At 49.5% G+C, this 21293-nt stretch overlaps 1 protein-coding gene across 6 annotated transcripts in view; it reads right to left on the reverse strand.

Moving 5' to 3' along the window:
* LOC119959007 (spectrin beta chain, non-erythrocytic 1-like) overlaps positions 1-21293 on the reverse strand; it is a 295476-nt gene that overhangs the window by 36963 nt on the left and 237220 nt on the right. For all 6 annotated transcript variants that reach the window (XM_038787552.1, XM_038787550.1, XM_038787555.1 and 3 more), the window contains 7 exons: positions 20744-21046; positions 17733-17886; positions 15817-16687; positions 12876-13013; positions 8162-8918; positions 7070-7272; positions 5795-5885 (listed from right to left, as the gene is read on the reverse strand). In XM_038787552.1, the coding sequence (XP_038643480.1) occupies positions 5795-5885; positions 7070-7272; positions 8162-8918; positions 12876-13013; positions 15817-16687; positions 17733-17886; positions 20744-21046 (2517 nt within the window). The remainder of the gene's footprint in view (positions 1-5794; positions 5886-7069; positions 7273-8161; positions 8919-12875; positions 13014-15816; positions 16688-17732; positions 17887-20743; positions 21047-21293) is intronic.

The following is a 21293-nucleotide window of genomic DNA, read 5'->3' on the forward strand; positions in this document are numbered from 1 at the left end:
GTCACTGGCTGGGTCAGCATTTATTGCCCGTCCCTAATTGCCCTGGAAACGAGTGACTTTCAAGTGTCAACCACATTGCTATGGATTTTGAGTCACATGTAGGTCAGACCAGGTTAAGGATGGCAGATTTTCTTCCTTAAAGGAATTTGCAACAACCGGCAATGGGTGTCATTCATGGCTGAACATTTTACACATTTTTATTGAATTAGAATTTCACCAACTGCCATGGTGGGATTTGAACCCGGATCCCCAGAATATTACCCCGGGTCCCTGGATTAATAGGCAAGTGACAACACCATTACGCCACCAATTGCTTACACCGCCCTCCCCCTCCATTTCCCCCCACTGCAGGGTGGGCTAGCAGACTAAAAGAAAACCCACCCTACAGCCATAGCACACTGTTGGTGAGTTAAAAAGCCTGGGGATAGGATTTGAACCCCTCTCGCAGTCCGGGTAGCACCAGAACTCAGTAACTGATGCCGCCAGGATTGCAAACAGGCCCATAAGGAACAGCGACGGCTTCCCGAATGAGGCCAGACCTGGGCTTTACGGACGGGACGACACTGGGCGAGGACCGAGAGGGAGGGTTTTACAATCCAGGCAGGAAGGAATAGAGAGGGGTGGTCTTTTCTGTTTTTAAAGGCTTGTGTACAAAAGAAAACAGCCTGCCCACTCCAATCGTATTACGGCAGTGTGTAACCTAATATGCAGGTCAATTGGTTTGGTAACAAGCTCAAATGACGGCTAATTATTTGTTCCAAAATTGCAGGTGGGCTACTGATTTCAGTGCCTACCTACTGTATTATGCTGGAAGAGCTCGGGGGTGGGTGGGAAGGTGCTGGACACGCCCCCCCTTGTATTTTAAATGCCCCCCCCCCCCCACCCATCGCCCACCAAAAACACACCTAGCGGGGTGGGGCTTTAAAATCCAGCCTGATGGCTTTCAAACAACTGCACCGGTTTGTCCCTGCACTGCAAAGGTGGGTTCACTTTCAGATCAGGCAGTGGACGTCTTCATGTCCCTCTTACCGTAGTTGTTGGCTGTTTAGCTCACTGGGCTAATCGCTGGCTTTGAAGGCAAGCTGGCAGCACGGTTCGATTCCCGTAACAGCCTCCCCGAACAGGCGCCGGAATGTGGCGACTAGGGGCTTTTCACAGTAACTTAATTTGAAGCCTACTCGTGACAATAAGCAATTTTCATTTTTCATTTTCATTTCTTTGTGGTCATTTCAAGTACTCAGCTATATTTTGGTCAGGCGGCACAAAGTATTTTCTTACCGGGAAGGATGGTTGGGAGCAGAAGCTGGGACTCATCGGAGTAACAAACGGCAGTAGGTTAGGTACTCTCGGAGGGCGAGGTAAAATGAGCTCGACGTAGCTCGTGACTTAACTCCAGGAACAGGGCTGAGCAGTCGAGAAGGCCAGTGGCCATAAATCATGGTCTCATTTTCTGCCTAGCTGCTACATCTTAGGAAATCAACTGGAATAATTGTGCGCTGCTTTCAAACCACCAAACCGGCCTTTTCTGCCAGTGACCAACCTACACATTACTCTCTCTTTGGACACGATATCAAATTGCAGGTTCGATGGGCCGAATGGCCTCCTTCTGCACTGTACATTCTACGATAAAAGTGGTCACGGTATGAAATTTTCATATGCCACTTTACTGAAACCTGGTCCTCGCCCCCTGCACCACTAGCGCTGGATATCACCAAATCCTTCCATCTGGGGTCCTTACCTTAATAGCATTTCCATTAACACTTCGCTATGCAGCATTAGTTACGCATCTGCCATTTAATGCCCAACTTTATGTTGACGGAGAACTACATCAAGCCAACATAAATTGATTTACTCCTTTAATGTGCGCGCATCTGTGCGGTATTTTTAGAAAGTGACTTTTAGACGGCCTATAACCAGGAGTACTATTTAAATATTTATAAATGTTTACGTCAGGCTTTCTTTTGATATTGCCTTCCAAGGAATCTGTCGCTGCTCTTCTGTAAATGGCCACTAGGAGACGCACAAGGGCAGCTCTTGTCATGAATAAGGAGACGATGTGCGATTCTGGTTGAGCAGCTGAAATTGCCGGTTTTTTTCCAGCTTGCGCTGTGATAGTCAGCAGCAAACGCAACTACTGCATGAAGCACAGAGATCCCAAGGGGCTCGGCGCGGGACGGTGCACCAAATCTGTTATCATCTGTTTTCACTCTCGTGAGGGATTTCCGGCGATGCCCACCGGGGAGTGACCGCAGTGCTAGAGGCAGGAAGCAGTCAGTACAGGGATCCCCTGTGGTCGTTCCCCTTAGTAACAAGTATACCGCTTTGGATACTGGTGGGGGGGGGGACTTACCAGGTAAGCCATGGATACAGGTCTCTGGCACAGAGTCTGTCCCTGTTGCTCAGAAGGGAAGGGGGGAGAGGAGTAGAGCATTACTCATTGGAGACTCCATAGTCAGGGGGATAGATAGGAGATTCTGTGGGAACGAGAGAGACTCGCGGTTGGTATGTTGTGTCCCAGGTGCCAGGGTCCGTGATGTCTTGGATCGTGTTTCCGGGATCCTTAAGGGGAGGGGGAGCAACCCCAAGTCGTGGTCCACATAGGCACCAACGACATAGGTAGGAAAAGGGATAGGGATGTAAGGCAGGAATTCAGGGAGCTAGGGTGGAAATTTAGAGCTAGAACAAACAGAGTTATTATCTCTGGATTGTTACCCGTGCCACGTGCTAGCGAGACGAGGAATAGGGAGAGAGAGCAGTTGAACACGTGGCTGCAGGGATGGTGGAGGAGGGAGGGTTTCAGATACCTGGATAATTGGGGTTAATTCAGGGGTAGGTGGGACCTCTACAAACGGGATGGTCTACATCTGGACCAGAGGGGTAGCAATATCCTGGGGGGGAAATTTGCGAATGCTCTTCGGGAGGGTTTAAACTAATTCAGCAGGGGGTTGGGAACCTGAATTGTAGCTCCAGTATAAAGGAGGTTGAGAGTAGTGAGGTCATGAGTAAGGTTTCAAGGTTGCAGGGAGGAAGGTGGTTTAAAGTGTGTCTACTTCAATGCCAGGAGCATCCGGAATAAGGTGGGTGAACTTGCAGGATAGGTTGGTACCTGGGACTTCGATGTTGTGGCCATTTCGGAGACATGGATAGAGCAGGGCGAGGAATGGTTGCTGCAGGTTCCGGGGTTTAGATATTTCAGTAAGCTCAGGGAAGAGGGGGAGGTGTGGCATTGTTAGTCAAGGACAGTATTAGGGTGGCAGAAAGGACGTTTGATGAGGACTCGTCTACTGAGGTAGTATGGGCTGAGGTTAGAAACAGGAAAGGATAGGTCACCCTGTTGGGAGTTTTCTATAGGCCTCTGAAAAGTTCCAGAGATGTAGAGGAAAGGATTGCAAAGATGATTCTGGATAGGAGTGAAAATAACAGGTTAGTTGTTATGGGGGACTTTAACTTTCCAAATATTGACTGGAAGCGCTATAGTTCGAGTACTTTAGATGGGTCAGTTTTTGTCCAATGTGTGCAGGAGGGTTTCCTGACACAGTATGTAGATAGGCCAACAAGAGGCGAGGCCACATTGGATTTGGTACGGGGTAATGAACCAGGTCAGGTGTTAGATTTGGAGGTAGGTGAGCACTTTGGTGATAGTGACCACAATTCTGTTACATTTACTTTAGCGATGGAAAGGGATGGGTATAAACCGCAGGGCAAGTCATATCTGGGGAAAAGGCAATTATGATGTGATGAGGCAAGACTTAGGATGCATAGGATGGGGAAGGAAACTGCAGGGGATGGGCACAATTGAAATGTGGAGCTTGTTCAAAGAACAGCTACTGCGTGTCCTTGATAAGTATGTACGTGTCAGGCAGGGAGGAAGTGGTCGAGCGAGGGAACCGTGGTTTACTAAAGTAGTTGAATCACTTGTCAAGTGGAAGGAGGCGGCTTCTTCCTCCTGATGAGACGTGAGGGTTCAATTACGGCGCTTGAGAGTTACAAGTTTGCCAGGAAGGACCTAAAGAGAGAGCTCAGAAGAACCACGAGGGGACATGAGAAATCTTTGGCAGGTAAGATCAAGGAAAACTCTAAAGCTTTCTATAGGTATGTCAGGAATATAAGAATGGCTAGGGTAAGAGTAGGGTCAGTCAAGGACAGTCATGGGAAGTTGTGAGTGGAGTCCGAGGAGATAGGAGAGGCGCTAAATGAATACTTTTCATCAGTATTCATACAGGAAAAAGACAATGTTGTCGAGGAGAATACTGAGATACAGGCTACTAGACTAGACGGGATTAAGGTGCATAAGGAGGAGGTGTTAGCAATTCTGGAAAGTGTGAAAATAGATAGGTCCCCTGGGCCGGATGGGATTTATCCTAAGATTCTCTGGGAAGCTAGGGAGAAGATTGCTGAGCCTCTGGCTTTGATCTTTATGTCATCATTGTCTACAGGAACAGTGCCAGAAGACTGGAGGATAGCAAATGTTGTCCCCTTGTTCAAGAAGGGGAGTAGAGACAACCCCGGTAACTACAGCCCAGTGAGCCTTACTTCTGTTGTGGGCAAAATCTTGGAAAGGTTTATAAGAGATAGGATTTATAATCATCTAGAAAGGAATAATTTGATTAGTGATAGTCAACACGGTTTTGTGAAGGGTAGGTCACTTCCTCTGACTCCGCGTATCACTTCCCTCCTTTGTCCATAAGTGGGCCTACTCTTTCCCTAGCTACCCTCTTGCTCCTTATAAAAGGTCTTGGGATTTTCCTTGATCCGGCTTGCCAATGACATTTCATGCCGTTTTAGCTGTCCTAACTCCCCATTTGGGTTAGTCCCTACTTTCCCTATATTCTTCAAAAACTTTGATTCTTTCTTGTACCAGCCTCCCCGGACAGGCGCCGGAATGTGGCGACTAGGGGCTTTTCACAGCAACTTCATTGAAGCCTACTCGTGACAATAGCCGATTTTCATTTTTTTTTTTCATTTTAGTTGCCTAGACCTTATGTATGCTTCCTTTTTCTTTTTGACTAGTCTCACACTTTCCCTTGTCATCCATGGTTTCCCCGATTCTGTCCTCCATTTCGCAGGGATATGCCTGTCCTGCACTCTAATCAACTGGTCTTTCAAAGAATCCCACGTATCAAATGTGGATTTACCCTCAAACAGCTGCTCCCAATCCACATTCTCTAGATCTTGCCGAATTGTCGTTGGCTTTCCCCCAGTTTAGCACCCTCACTCGAGGACCACTCTTGTCCTTATCAACAGTATTCAAAAGTGTACAGAATTATGATCACTATTCCCAAAATGTTCCCCTACTGATACTTTAGTCACCTGGACGGGCTCATTCCCCAACACGAGGTGCAGTTAGGCCCCCCTCCGTGGTTGGACAAAAAACGCTCACTGACACACCGAACAAATTGCTCTCCCTCCGAACCTCTAGCACTAAGGGAGTCCCAGTCAATGTGGAGGAAATTAAAATCATCCACCACAACAACCCTGCTGTTTTCACACCTTTCCAGAATCTGACTACATAACTGTTTCTCTGTATCCGCTGGCTGTTGGGAGGCCTATAGTACAACCCCAACATTGTGATCGCACCCTTCCTATTCGGGAGCTCTACCTATAATGCCTCACTGTAGGATCCTGCCAAGATATCCCCTCCAAGTTCTGAAATTATTCTTGCGTTCTCTGTTCTTATGTTTGCAGAAATAATTCTTCTGGACTGTACCAGTTTTTGTTTCGGAAGTTTGCTGATTTTGTCTGCAAAAATGATAAAACTTGAATAAAACAAATATACATATATATAAAAAGTTACCTCCTGGCAATCTTGAAGGAATTTCTGCAACTCCAGATTATCCTTGAGCCGGCTGGCCAGATCACCGGCAGCTTTGCGGTTCCTTCTGTGCCTGAAATTGTTAACATTTGAAGGTAAGTTTAAACTTGAATCGACAGGTAGAAAGCCTGCAGTGCACACGGGAATCACAGTTCTCCCACTTAACAATTATTAGGGAAGGATCAAATAATGGGGCAAATAATTTCTATTTCAATCGATCTGCAAAAAGATTTCTACCAGTGCAAAGAGATGTACAGATAGCAAACCCTTTCGTCATGTAGTCAAAAAGTTTTGTATCGATTCACACAATAAAGTTTCTTTGAGAAGAGTAACTTTTGTGTCGACAGAACCAGCAACAGCGGCAGCAGCATTCTGCAATCAATGAGATGGAAAATAATGAGTTAAACGGTTTTTCTCACTGCTGCCTGGGCGGATATCACACTGTGAGAACACCCCGTTCAACTACAGAATGTGCCACAGCATCATTTTTGGCCACCTGAACAGGCAGGATCTCCCTTCTATTGTTTCAGTAACCTTTGCCAAGACTGCGCTCCTTCCAAGTGTCTGTAACAGATTACGCTCTCAAAAAGGAGAGAGTACATGTTTCAAATCAAGAGAAATTGTAGCTGTTTGCAATAACGTCTGTTTCAAAGTTTCTGGTTATATAGCGTGATTATTTCGAGCAGAAAGAGTCAGTGAGTGAGCGAATTTTGTTCGATTGCCTTGGCTGTTGCGTTGAGCCTCATCCCTATTGGAGCAACAATTGCAGGAATAGATAATGAGTTTAAACAAAAGTTTCGCTCTGTCAATCTTTTTTTTCTCTCTCTCCCCCTTTTATTGTAGGAGTGAAAATGAGGCAATGTCGCTCCCCTCCTCCCGCGTTTGAGTGTGCGCAAATAAACTAACCCTCTTGAGTTCATCCTATCCCAGGACTAGGTGCTGGGGCAGCCGCAATGGGGAAAGGCCACAGTCTAAAGGCCTGCCTGACGTAATGCACCAACGGGCTGGAATCTGTGTAGAACCTCTTGGGCTGTATGTTTACATGGAACGTATGTGGTAAATATCACGTGTATTGCTATTGCGTTGAAACACCTCAGTTCAACATGCTGCACAGTGAAAAGCTAAATCTGACTGTATTTGCTGTAATATTCAATGTGAATTCTTTTGGAATGTATCTTTAAAATCTAATTAAGGATACTTTTTGAAAACGGCGCAGTGTTAGATAATTATGGGGATAAGGAATGGCAGCAAACCAACCGTTCGTCAATGGAGTCCACTTTCTCCTTGATTTTGTCAGCGTAAACATTCCCCTCATTCATGAGTTTTTTGCCCGAATCCACCACGCTGTTGATCTTCTCCTCGTTGGCGTCCATGGTGGTCTCAATGTCCTCGTGTTTCTTGATGGCAGCCTCAGCCGTCTCCAGGGTGCCAGGCATCTCTGTGTGTGAAAGCATGTACTCCTGAAATAAGAAAGATACAACGCATGAGGAACAGAGCGGACGGAGCTGCCAATTTGTTTCTTCCTCCGGATGTCAGGGCTACCCCAGGCCTCCTGCATCTCTCCCATTATTCGCACAGTGAGACATCACAGCCCCTCCAGCTCCTCATCTTACCTGGGCATAATTTCAGGCGCAAGTTAATGAATAGTGATCAAGGGCCAAATCGCCGGGCCTCTCTTGTTGGTGCTGGGTCTGAGGAGTAGCTACCTAATTAATTCCCTGCTCTTCACCCGTACCCAGGCAACTTTTTCCCTTTTTAAGTATATCTTCAATTTTCTTTTGCAAGTTGCTACAATAATAATAATAATCTTTATTGTCACAATAGGCTCACATTAACATTGCAATGAAGTTACTGTGAAAAGCCCCTCGTCATTCCGGTGCCTGTTTGGGTACACAGAGGGAGAATTCAGACTGTCCAATTCACCTGACAAGCACGTCTTTCGGTATTCGTGGGAGGGAACCTGAGCACCCAGAGGAAACCCACGAAGACACGGGGGAGTACGTGCAGAGTCCGCACAGACAGTGAGCCAGCCTGGAATCGAACCTGGGACCCCTGGAGCTGTGAAGCAACAGTGCTAACCACTGTGCTGTCGTGCCAACCAGAAGCTAGTGAGGCTGCTACCATTGCCCTTTCGACCGTGCATTCCCGATTGCAGTAACTCGCTGAGTACGGCAATTATTTAATCCCCTTTCGTTCAAGAATTTTTTGGTCAATAATCTTAAATCTGTGCCCTCTGGTGTCCTGCCAGTGGAACGTTGCTCCCCGTTTTCGTCCATTGAAATGGCTATCACCCCATCGATAACAGACCTCCACCATGCAACTGTACAAGTTAATCAATCACAGCTGTACCTGATTATTAAGGAACCCCTCCGCTTGTTTGACATCACGCAGGAAGATCTGATACCCATACACCTGGGCCAGGAGGTCATGCCTGTTCTCCCACATCTGGCTCAGCTCATTCCAACCTGTATCGAGAGCCTGAAGCCTCTGGTGCAGGAACATGTACTGGGCGTCCGTCTGGTCTTGGGTCACCTCCTCCCCCACGTTGCGCATCCTCTCATAGTCGCGCTTGTAGTTATCGATCTCGTTCTTGATATTCTCATGCTGGGTGAGGAGCTTCTCTGCGTCGCTCAGCGACGCGGCCATGTCCTCCGAAGCGATGGCGGTCTGCGTGCGCGACAGCCACGACTGGAAGTCGTCCAGGTCTCTCAGGAACCCCTGCAGCTTGCTGGCCTCCCCCAGCGACTCCTCCCGTTTCTTCATGGTGTCCTTCATGTCCTCCCAGACGCCGTTGATTTCCGAAAGCCTGGCCAGGATGGCTTCGGCCTGCTCCGGGTGTTCCGAGGCCAGCTTCTCTGCCTCTTTCCGCAGGTCGTCCAGTTTTCCCTGGATGGCCTCCAGGTCCCGTTCCATGCCAGTCAACTTGCGCTGAAGCGCCATGACCCCGGCCAGGTCGTTCCCCAGACTCTGGGTGGACTCGATAACTTTGGTCTTCTCTTTAATCCACGATTTGGTCTCGTTGCACTCGAGGTGATAATTCTGAATGCTGAGAGCGGAGCTCAGCGCTTCCTTCTTCTGATCTGCAAGGCCTCGGAACTGATCCCAGCTGAAACAGAGATTTCAGAATCAATCCCGAGTTTTCTATATTGGGCTCCAAGTCAGATTAGCACGATCGGGCCAATTGTACAAATATGTTACCTCAATGTATGGCCTGACTGACCCAGGAAGCATGTCAATGGACAGAAAATAAGGGAGCCAGACCTGTGGCGCGCGATTCTCCGCTGCCCACGACGGGTCGGTTAGATAAATTCTTGATGTCGCAAGGAATTAAGGGCTACGGGGAGAATGCTGGTAGGTGGAGTTGAAATGCCCATCAGCCATGATTGAATGGCGGAGTGGACTCGATGGGCCGAATGGCCTTACTTCCACTCCTATGTCTTATGGTCTTATGGTCGGAGAATAGCGGGAGGGCCTTCCCGACATTTTTCCCGCCCTCCCGCTATTCTCCCGCCCCCCCCCCCCCCCCCCCCCCACCCCACGGCCGCCCCACGACACGAATCGCTGCTCGCCGTTTTTTTACAGCGAACAGTGATTCTCCCCAGGCCGATGGGCCGAGTTCCCAGGCCTTTACGGCCGTTTTCACGAACGCAAACACACCTGCTCTCACCGTTCGTGAAAAAGGCCGCAAGCAACCATGGCACCGATTGGCATGGCCACACCACGGCCGTGCCAAGGGTGGCATGGGCCTGCGATCGGTGGACACCGATCGCGGACAACGGGTCCGATACCCGTGCACTATTTGTTCCTCCGCCGCCCCGCAGGATCAGTCCGCGGGGCGGTTGAGGGGCATGACGGCCCGCGCATGCGCGGGTTTGACGCATATGCGTGATGACGTCATCGTGCGCGTCAGCCGCCGTGACGCTTGGCGTGCGGGCTTAGCGACGGTCGCTAAGCCCGTGGTGCCGTGCTTCACGGGGCCGCGCTGCTAGCCCCGCCCGGGGGGGGGGGAGAATCGGGTCCCGGGAGGGGGCGCAGAGGCTGCCGTGAAACACGGCCAGTTTCACGGCAGCCTTTACGACTCGCCGCATTTGCGGAGAATCGCACCCGTGGATTCCGAATATGAGTGGTTCCCCACCAGGGCAAAATTTTCTAAAATTGATACTTCCTCTGGAACCTTTTGGTAAATAGTAGCACACTACTGGGGACATTCTGTAAATATTAATATTCTTGGATCCTTTCTGCAAATAATAACCCATTCCAAGAAACCCCTTGTAAATACTGACACACTCCCCGGGGACCCCCTGTAAACACTGACCCACTCTCCGGGGACCCCCTGTCAATACTGACACACTCCCCGGGGACCCCCTGTAAATAATAACACACTCCCCCGGGGACCCCCTGTAAATACTGATACACGCCACGTGGACCTCCTGTAAATACTGACACACTCCCTGTAAATACCGACATACTCCCCGGGAACCCTGTAAATACTGAAACACGCCCCGGGGACTCCCTGTAAATACCGACACACTCCCCGGGAACCCTGTAAATACTGACACACTCCCCGGGAACCCTGTAAATACTGAAACACGCCCCGGGAACCTCCTGTAAAAATTGACACACTGCCTTGGGACCTCCTGTAAATACTGACACACTCCCCGGGTACCCCTCTGTAAATACTGACACACTCCCTGGCGACCCCCTGTAAATACTGACACACTCCTCGGGGACCCTCTGTAAATACTGACACACTCCCCGGGGACCCCCTGTAAATACTGACACACTCCCCGGGTACCCCTCTGTAAATATTGACACACTCCCCGGCGACCCCCTGTAAATACTGACACACTCCTCGGGGACCCTCTGTAAATACTGACACACTCTCCGGGGACCCCCTGAAAATACTGACCCACTCCCCGGGAGCGCCCTGTAAATAATAACACACTCCCCGGGTACCCCTCTGTAAATACTGATACATTCACCGGGGACCCCCTGTAAATACTGACACACTCCCTGGGGACCCTCTGTAAATACTTACACACTCCCCGGGGACCCCTGTAAATACTGACACACTCCCGGGGACCCCCTGTAAATACTGACACACACCCTGGTGACCCCTGTAAATACTGACACACTCCCCGGGGACCCCTGTAAATACTGACACACTCCCCGGGTTCCCCTGTAAATACTGACACACTCCCCGGAACCTCCTGTAAATACTGACACACTCCCCGGGGAACCCCCTGTAAATACTGACACACTCCCCGGAGAGCCCTCTGTAAATACGGACACACTCCCCGGGGACACCCTGTAAATACAGATACACTCCCTGGAGACCCCCTGTAAATACTGGGATACTCCCCGGGGACCCCCTGTAAATACTGACCCACTCCCCGGGACTCCCTGTAAATACCGACACACTCCCCGGGTACCCTGTAAATACTGAAACACGCCTTGGGAACCTCCTGTAAAAATTGACGCACTGCCTTGGGACCTCCTGTAAATACTGACTCACTCCCTGGGAACCACCTATAAATACTGACACACTCCCTGGGAACCTCCTATAAATATTGGAGCACTCCCTGGGAGCCACCTGCAAATACTGGCATGCTCCCTGGGGAATCCACTGTAAATACTGACACGCTCCCCGGGGACCCCTGTAAATACCGACACACTCCCCGGCGACCCCCTGTAAATACTGACACACTCCCCTGGTACCCCTCTGCAAATACTGACACACTCCCCGGGGACCCCCTGTAAATACTGACACACTCCCTGGGGACCCTCTGTAAATACTTACACACTCCCCGGGGAGCCCTCTGTAAATACGGACACACTCCCCGGGGACACCCTGTAAATACGGATACACTCCCTGGAGACCCCCTGTAAATACTGGGATACTCCCTGGGAACCTCCTGTAAATACTGACACATTCCCCGGGGACCCCCTGTAAATACTGACACACTCCCCGGGACCTCCTGTAAATACTGACACACTCCCCGGGGACCCCCTGTCAATACTGACACACTCCCCGGGGACCCCCTGTAAACACTGACCCACTCTCCGGGGACCCCCTGTAGATACTGACACACTCCCCGGGGACCCCCTATAAATACTGACACACTCCCCGGGACCCTCCTATAAATACCGAAACACGCCCCGGGGATCCCCTGTAAATACTGACAAACTCCCCGGGGATCCTCTGTAAATACTGACACACTCCCCGGGTTCCCCTGTAAATACTGACAAACTCCCCGGGGATCCCCTGTAAATACTGACACTCCCCGGGGACCCCTGTAAATTCTGATACATTCCCCGTGGACCTCTGTAAATACTGACACACTCCCCGGAGACCCTCTGTAAATATTGACACACTCCCCGGGAACCCCTTGTAAATACTGTCACTCCCCGGAGACCCCTTGTAAATACTGACACACTCCCCGGAGACCCCCTGTAAATACTGACACACTCCCCAGAGACCCCCTGCAAATACCGATACACTCCCGAGGACCTCCTGTACAAACTGACCCACTTCCCCAGGACCTCCTGTAAACACTGACACACTGCCTTGGGACCTCCTGTAAATATTAACGTACTTCCTGGGGTCTTCCTCTAAATACCGGCACACTCCCTAGGAAACCCCCCCTGCAAGTGATGACACACTCCCCAGGATCCTCCAGTAAATAGAGACCCACTCCCAGTCATCCGCAGTAGAATACTGAGACAGTTCTCCAACTCCTGAGCATCCCACTGCACACAATAACTTCGCCAAGATATTTCCCCAAAGTCTTCAAGTGAAGGTTTAAATGCAGCGCATAATAAGAGTAGGAGGGCAGGAGAGGTATACCAGCACGCAGTTAATTGGCGGCTCCGTTAAAATAACAGATGAAGATTTCAGCCAATGACCAGGAAAATAACAGGACTCATGGCAAAGACGGTACATAAATAGCTTGTGTCCATTCATGTTAAAACTGACAGGTAACTTATTGATTTGTTTCCAGTGGGATGTCCCCCGTCCTCAGCCAGGCGATTACAGTATCTGCATCATTGTCTCGTGTCTAACCTGCTATTCAGTTGGTCTTTCATCCCGGTCACTTCACCTTTGTTGCGGTGTTCGCTGCTTAGTAACTGACTGGCAACTTGGTTGACTGCAGCAATTTGGGAGGCTTGGCTGTTCATCTCTGGCTCCAGTGTTTCAAACCTAGCATTAAAGCAAAATGTATTCAAGATCATGCAAGTTAATTCAACTCACACAGTCGCTTAGGATAAGGGTAACTTACAGTTCTCGTGGTATCATGCTTTTACTGTCGTAACACTGTCTTTATTGTGACAGGTGGACAAAGGCTCACCCAAAAGAGGTGGGTTTTGATGAGCATCTGAAAAGTGGAGAGTGAGAGCGAGAGAGAATGAGAATGAGAGAGCACGAGAGCGAGAGAGAACACGAGAGAACATGAGAGTGCGAGGGAGCACGAGAGGGAGAGAGAGCATGAGAGTGAAAGAGAGCACAAAAGCGAGAGAGAACACGAGAGAGAGCACGAGAGCGAGAGAACATGAGAGAGCATGAGAGCGAGAGAGAGCACGAGAAAGAGAGAACGTGAGAGAGCATGAGAGCGAGAGCACGACAGCGAGAGAGAGCACGACAGCGAGAGAGAGCACGAGGAGAGCACGTGAGCATGAGAGAGCACAAGAACGAGAGAGTACGAGAGCGTGAGAGAAAGTATGAGAGCGAGAGAGAGCACGAGAGTGTCATGTGAGAGTACCTTTAAGAAATGGCCGTTTATAAATGGGTGCGTATATAAGTATCTGTAATGAGAGTACCTTTAAGAAATGGGTGTTTATTACTGCAGTGATGTCACAGAGTGGGTGGAGCTGGGCTGTCTTGTCAGCTTTTTACTTTTGTTTTAGGCTGTTTGCTGCAGGGTGTGTTTTAGTTTCGTTTTCAGAGCTGCAGTCACAGCCAGAAGGTGTATTAGAGTCTCTCTCTGCAAACTAAAGACTGTAAATCGATCCTGGTGATTTAAACTAATAACATAGAACATAGAACGATACAGCGCAGTACAGGCCCTTCGGCCCTCGATGTTGCACCGACATGGGAAGTCCAAAAACTAAAGGCCATCTAACCTACACTATCCCATTATCATCCATATGCTTATCCAATAAACTTTTAAATGCCCTCAATGTTGGCGAGTTCACTACTGTTTAGTGACTTTAACCCCCCCAATTTGTTATGGGCCAGGGTTTAGAGAACCCCAAAGTGTATCATGGAGTTCACCTGACCCACAACTTCTACAAGATTGTGGTATGGGGAGCACACGGCCAACTCTACAGATTTGGTTCAGCAGAAATGGAAAAGTATTTTTTAAAGCAAAACAATATTCATTCTATAAACTCAAGTTAACCTTTTTAAACATACAGTGAACATCTTAGCAACTATTAATTCAAATACAACCCCCAAAGAATACAACACTAAGTAATCCATCATAACTTCCCAAACAACATCCAGAAGACAAAAGAAACACCTTTTAACAGAAGCACATCAGGTTTACATTCACTACTGAAAACAATTATAATTCTGAATTCACCAAATGACCAAGAGATAGTCTTTTGATGGCAGAGAGATCAACAGTACACCTGCTCTGTCTGGCTTCAGCTCCAACACTGAAAACGAAAGTAAAATACACCCTGCAGCAAACAGCCTAAAACGAAAGTAAAAAAACTGAGAGAGCCCAGCTCCACCCACTCACTGCAATAGTAAACACCCATTTCTTAAAGGTGCTCTCACTACAGATACTTATATACACACCCATTTATAAACACCCATTTCTTAAAGGTACTCTCACATGACAAGAGCGAGAGAGAGCACGAGAGCGAGAGAGAGAGAGAGCACGAGAGCACGGAAGCGAGCGAGAGCACGAGAGCGAGAACGAGAGAGAGCATGAGAGCAAGAGAGAGCACGAGAGAGCATGAGAGCGAGAGAGAGCGCAAGAGCGAGAAAAGGAGCACGAGAGCTGGTGAGGGAGACCGAGGGGGGGCACGAGAGTAAGAGAGTACAACTTCCACTGGCAGCCATGGTGTGAGTGGTCGCGCACACAGGGTAGCTCTCGCTTGAAGGCGCAGAAAAGAGCTCTTTTTACTCGAAATCAAGTGTATCTTCGACAGAAAAGTCTAGTTGAAGGTCGGAGAAGTTCCCCCGGGAGTGCTATGTCTGCTGGTTACCAAATCCGGTGGAAGACGGTGAGAGACCTGGCCAAGGAGTTGGAAGAGATCTGTGGCGCATCAGCTATTGGAAACCAAGATGGCGGAGAAGGAAGAATCAGTGCAATGAGGAAGGCCCCAGATGGAACAGTTGATGGCCTTTATCAGGGGGGAAGAAGATGCAGGAGCTGCACCTGCCATGGTGGACTGAAACCTGGGTCCCTGAGCATTACCACGGGTCTCTGGATTATTAGTCCAGCAACAATACAAGTGCGCCACTACCTCTCCTTGCAGTGGTGTTGGGTAAACACTGGTCAGGATGTCGCGGGAAGAGACTGCCCTGGCCTTCTACAAATTAAATCTCCCCTTCGCCATCTCGGCTCCAGTTTTATCCTCAATTTGTCCCAAATGTCCTCCTATCGCCTCGCATTCCCCAGCGTTATCGTACTGAAACTTCACTTGATGGTCCCGTGGGTGTTATTGACCCTTCTGCAGCAAAACTGCACAACAGACAATTTCCATTGGAGCAGAGCAGACCAGGATGGGATTTGATAGAAACATTTATAATGGCAAAGGATTCAGAGTGAGGCAACAGGCAAAATAGCTGGGCTGTCACTGATGGAGAGGTTAATAATTTCAAATTATCACTGAGATAGTGAGCAGCAAGACTGGAAGATATTTAACTCAGAGATTAGTCTATGTTTGAACGAGTATAAAACACGAGTCAGGTGAATAAAGCCCACTTGCGCTCAGGGTTCATTGAATTTATTAACTTAGTTTTAAAGATAGATTTACTTTGGCTGCCGTACCTGTGCTGAACTACCTCCAAGTCCTCAAGTTTCTCGGGGATCTCCATGGTGTTCAGCCACTGCTCCTTTTCGTCAATCCAGAGCGTGCAGGCGTCCGCTTCACTGAACATCTTGTAAAGCGCCAATGCGTCCTGCAGGGTCTGCCTCCGTTGCTGGGCCAGGTCGGCCAGCTCCGCGTACCTCTGCTCAATGTCAGGCAGCCTGCCATCCACCTCCGGAGACTGGGCAAAGTCGGCGGGCAAGCTTCGGGCTTGTTCGTGCAAGGCGTCGATGGTCGGTCTGTGATTGTGGATTTCCTCCTCCATGTCCTTGTGCTTTTTGGCCAGCGTCTGCGTGGAGTACTCATCGTGCCCCACGTCACTGCTGCTCGCGAGGCGCAGGGTGTCCAGTATCCAAGCATCAATGTCGTTGGCGTCGGCCTGGAATTGGTACAGGTTGGAGATCTCGTTCAGCCTCTGCTCCCGCAGGGCTGCCAACTCTTCCAGGTGCGCCCACAGTCCACGAATATCCTCAATTTTCTCCGCCACTTCACTGGCTCCGAAGTGCCCCTCTTCAATGAGGCCTTCTCCCTCCCTTATTGTCTGCTGCAGGGGGCCACTGCGGCCACTCATCTCATCCTTGAAGGAATTGTGCTTGCTGATCAGCAGCATGACGCTGGTCAGATCCTTCCCGTAGTCTTCCGACGACATGATCTGCTCCTTCTCCCGGATCCAGGACTCCTCTTCGCCCATCTCCCAGAAGAACTTCCAAAGGCGCCGGGACTCCTCGAGCTTCGCGCGACGTTCCGCTGAAAGCTTGCACAGCTCCTGATAACTGAGATCCAAGTGTGTGACGCGGTCTTGGACGATCTGAGGGTCGCACGGTTTATAACCTAGTGGGAAAGCAGAGTGTTACTATTATAAATGCCATTTAACTTCATTGCAGTGTTAATGCAAGCCTACTTGTGACAATAATAATAAAGATCATGATCATGAGCTTTATTAAAGAAGAGAAATGTGAATGACCCATTTTTCCACTTGTGGCGGCCCACCTACAGTTTCCCCAATGAACAATTACTGGCAGTGCCGTTCGAACTGTGAGGACGAGAATGTAAGAAGGAGTAGGTCATTTGGCCCCTTGAGCCTGCTCCGCCATTCAATAAGATCATGGCTGGGGGGGGGGCGCGGCACGGTGGCGCAGTGGTCAACACTGCTGCCTCACGGCGCCGAGGACCCGGGTTCGATCCTGGCCCCAGGGTCACTATCTGTGTGGAGTTTGCACATTCTCTCCATGTCTGCGTGGGTCTCACCCCCAAAACCCAGGGTAGGTGGGTGGGCCACGCTAAATTGCCCCTTAATTGGAAGTTCTTTTTAAAAATGAAAAAAAATGTAGATCTTACAACCACCAAAATGGTGGGTGATAGCAGAGGAAATCTGTCGACCCTCTATTTCAGTTATACAGACACTGACGCAGCTGTGACACTGTCACTAAGTCAGCACTGCGCACCAGGATTATGCTGAGAATTGCGGTCTCCACCAATGTCTTCGAGAGTCACTCTTGGGAACAGAGTGCGGCGGATGCTGGGTCAATGAGAAACGTTAAGGAGCAGTGAGACAGATTTTTAATTGGTGATGGGTTGAAGAGTTACGGAAATTGGACAGGACGGTGGAGTTCAGGCCAGGATGAGATCAGCCATGATCGAATGGTGGAGCGGACTCGATGGGCCAAATGGCCTAATTCTGCTCCTATATCTTACGAACAGCTGATATATGGAGTGAAGCACCCAAGACTATAGCAGGAAATACCCATACAGCTACTTTAATTGTGTCAGTTTGGGTTGCTGCTCGCCAAAGCCAAGAGTATTATTAAATTGATCCACTTTAACCCCACAAAGCAAATGGTGCCACTTCCGAGGGGTGGGAGATGCGAAGCCTTACCTTCCTCAGTGGTGATGAATTTCTGAGCACCCATGTTGACTGTTTTAACCCGTTCCGCCTGGACTGCGATATCGGCCTCCACCAGCGTGTGAGTCTGAAGCAGGTCCTCAACACCGTGCAGGTGTTTGCCGTAGTCCTGTGACTGCAGGCGACTCTGAAAGAAACATTCAGGCGCAAGGCTCGGCATCATTGTTGTCAGGTGAGTAACCATTACTAACATCCTGCAGCTGTGTTATTTCCAAACACGGTACCGCCAACACGAGCACTTCAACAGCCTTACCAGTACCGACAGAAAGAAGTGCAGGTAGACCCAAGTATGTTGGTACCCAAACATTACATGAAAATCCATTTATTATATATCAAATCTCGATGTCACTGGCGTCAGTCAGGAAGTGGCAGGGATTGGAAGAATTCGTGAGCTTGATAAACCCCAATTCATTGCCTCAAACAACCTGTATCTCTATCACTACCAGACAGAGCTGTAACCATCTGTACATCACCTCAGTGTTAGACAGTCAACATGGTTTTCACACACACAGCGTACTTTTGGAAAGTAAGAATCCATGAATATGGGGTTGGATTCTCCGCCTCAACGCGCCACATTTCTATTACACCCCGCCGGCAGGATGCTCCGTTATGCCGGCCGGTCAATGGGGTTTCCCATTGTGGGGCAGCCACACGCCATCGGGGAAACCCCAGCCTGCCGGCAAAATGGAGCATCCCGCCGGCGGAGAATCCAGCCATGATGTCCAACCATGTGCAGAATTTAACCTGGGCAGTCTGGGCAGGGACCAGTTTTATACCCTGCTCTCTGAATGCAACTTTGGCTGAGAGGGGAAAGAGAGAGGGAGCGAGATAGAGAGACAGAGAGAGAGAGAGAGAGAAAGAGAGAGGGAATGAGACAGAGAGAGAGAGGGAACAAGACAGAGAGAGAGAGAGAGAGAGAGAAAGAGGTAGAGGGGGGGAGAGGGAGAGAGACAAAGAGAGAAAGAGGTAGAGATAGATAAGAGAGAGACAGAGAGAGGGAGCGAGAGAGAGAGTGAGAGAGAGACAGAGAGAGAGAGAGAAAAAGAGAGAGAGGGAGAGGGAGCGAGACAGAGAGAAAAAGGGAGCTAGAAAGTGAGAGAGAGAGAGAGGAAGAGAGAGAAAAAGAAAGAGAAAAGACAGTCCCGCCATCCCAGGAATCAACCTGGTAAACCTTCGCTGCACTCCCTCCATAGCAAGAACATCCTTCCTCAGAGAAGGAGACCAAAACTGCACACAATACTCCAGGTGTGGTCTCACCAAGGCCCTGTACAATTACAGTAAGACATCCCTATTCCTAAACTCAAATCCTCTCGCTATGAAGGCCAACATACCATTTACCTTCTTTACTGCCTGCTGTACCTACGCGCTTACTTTCAGCGACTGATGCACGAGGACATCAATAGACTGGACCAATTCGGCCATCAGCATATCTGGAGGAACAGAGGTATCTTGGGGTCCACATACATAGATCCCTCAAAGTTCCCACCCAGGTTGATAGGGTTGTTAAGAAGGCGTATGGTGTGTTGGCTTTCATTAGCAGGGGGATTGAGTTTAAGAGCCGCGAGGTTTTGCTGCAGCTTTATAAAACCCTGGTTAGACCACACTTGGGATACTGTGTCCAGTTCTGGTCGCCTCATTATAGGAAGGATGTGGATGCTTCGGAGAGGGTGCAGAGGAGATTTACCAGGATGCTGCCTGGACTGGAGGGCATGTCTTATGAAGAAAGGTTGAGGGAGCTAGGGCTTTTCTCACTGGAGCGAATAAGGCAGAGAGGTGACTTGATAGAGGTGTACAAGGTGATGAGAGGCATGGATAGAGTGGATAGCCAGAGACTTTTCCCCAGGGTGGAGAGAGAGGGAGAGGGAGTGAGGCGGAGAGGGAGGGGGAGTGAGACAGAGAGAGAGAGAGAGATATAGAGCACACTGCACTTCTCCTCCTGGGATTTGGGCATTGCTGGAGAGGCTGGTGTTTACAGCCCACCCTTGTCCTCAAGAAGGTGATGGTGAGCCACCTTCTTGAATGCAATGAGGGGCCTTTTGGGGCATTTCTGACAGCAGATTAAAGTCAGCTACGTTGCCATGGGTTTAGAGTAACATATAGATCAGACTGGGTATGGCTGGCAGATTTCCTTCACTTAAGGATCTTAACAAGCCAGATGTTTTTTTTAAAAACAACAAACCATTAGTTCCACAGTCTTCATTACCTATCCTTGCATTCTATTCCCAGTTCATTTCATTGAACTTAAAATTCCCCAGTTGCTGTGGTAGGATTTGAACCCGTGTCCCTAATGATTAAGCATCATGCTAACCGATGCCCAAATGACTGGATATCAATCTCCCTCCACTTTTCATCTGGCGGCACAGTGGGTTAGCACTGCTGCTTCACAGCACCAGGGACCTGGGTTCAATTCCGACCTTGGGTGACTGTCTGTGTGGAGTCTGCACGTTCTCCCCATGACTGCGTGGATTTCCTCCGGATGCTCCGGTTTCCTCCCACAGTCCAACGGTTAGGTGGACTGGCCATGCTAAAATTGATCCGTAGGTTACGGGGATACTGCAGGGAGTGGAGTTGAGTTTAGGGTGCTCTTTCAGAGGGCGGGGACTCGATGGGCCGAATGGCCTCCTTTTGCACTGTAGGGATTCTATGATTCTATTCTATGAACCCCGGGGGGGGCTAGGAGGGGTGCCGGTTAGCTCAGAGCTGGCTCGTGATGCGGAGTGACGCCAACAGCTCGGGTTCAATTCCCGTACGGGCTGAGGACCCCACCTCCTCCACCTTGCCCCCTCGCCTGAGGTGTGGTGACCCTCAGGTTAAATCACCACCAGCCAGTGCTCTCTCTCTCTCACACAAAAGGGGAGAGCAGCTTATCATGGCCGGGGACCGTGGCGGCTTGCACTAACCTACAGCAAAGCAGACGCTACTGCGGAGGCCCTCTCGCATGAGGTGCGCAGTAAAGAAAACGAGAGCTGTGTGACGCCACCAACCTTCATATCTTCCATCCAGTCCACGATGTGCAGCATTTCCTGAAACATCTTCTGTAGCTCAAGGTTCCTCATGAGCCGCTCACGGCGTGCGTGGAGCAGCTCCCGCAGGTAATCCCACAGCCTGATGACATTGTCCTTCCTGACCGTGATGCGCTTGATGTCGTAGTAGCGCTCAGCCTCCAGCTCCTTGGCCACAGCCACCACTGCCTGCACGCGCTCATTGTAGGCATTGATATCTGTCTCGATGGCCTCGTGCTTTCTCGTGGCAGCCTCCACTGCGGCCAGGTCAATTCCAAAATTGTCCTTAAAACGTAAAAGAGAAAAAAAAAACATCAATTTAAACCAAAATATGGAGACATCCTGTTGAACTTTTTCAGCTTGCGCTTATGAGGACAAATGCAAGAATGCCAAATTTCAAAGGGATCAACCATTTTTGTGCCAATTAAATTATTGCTCCCTTTGAAATTTGGCGTTCCTGGACCTGTCCGGATGAAAAGCTTCGACAGCATGCTTTTCTTTTCCAGCAAGACTCAAAAGGTGCAGAGTCGCC

Source organism: Scyliorhinus canicula, chromosome 31 (genome assembly GCF_902713615.1).
Source record: "Scyliorhinus canicula chromosome 31, sScyCan1.1, whole genome shotgun sequence".
Classification (NCBI taxonomy): Eukaryota; Metazoa; Chordata; class Chondrichthyes; order Carcharhiniformes; family Scyliorhinidae; genus Scyliorhinus; species Scyliorhinus canicula.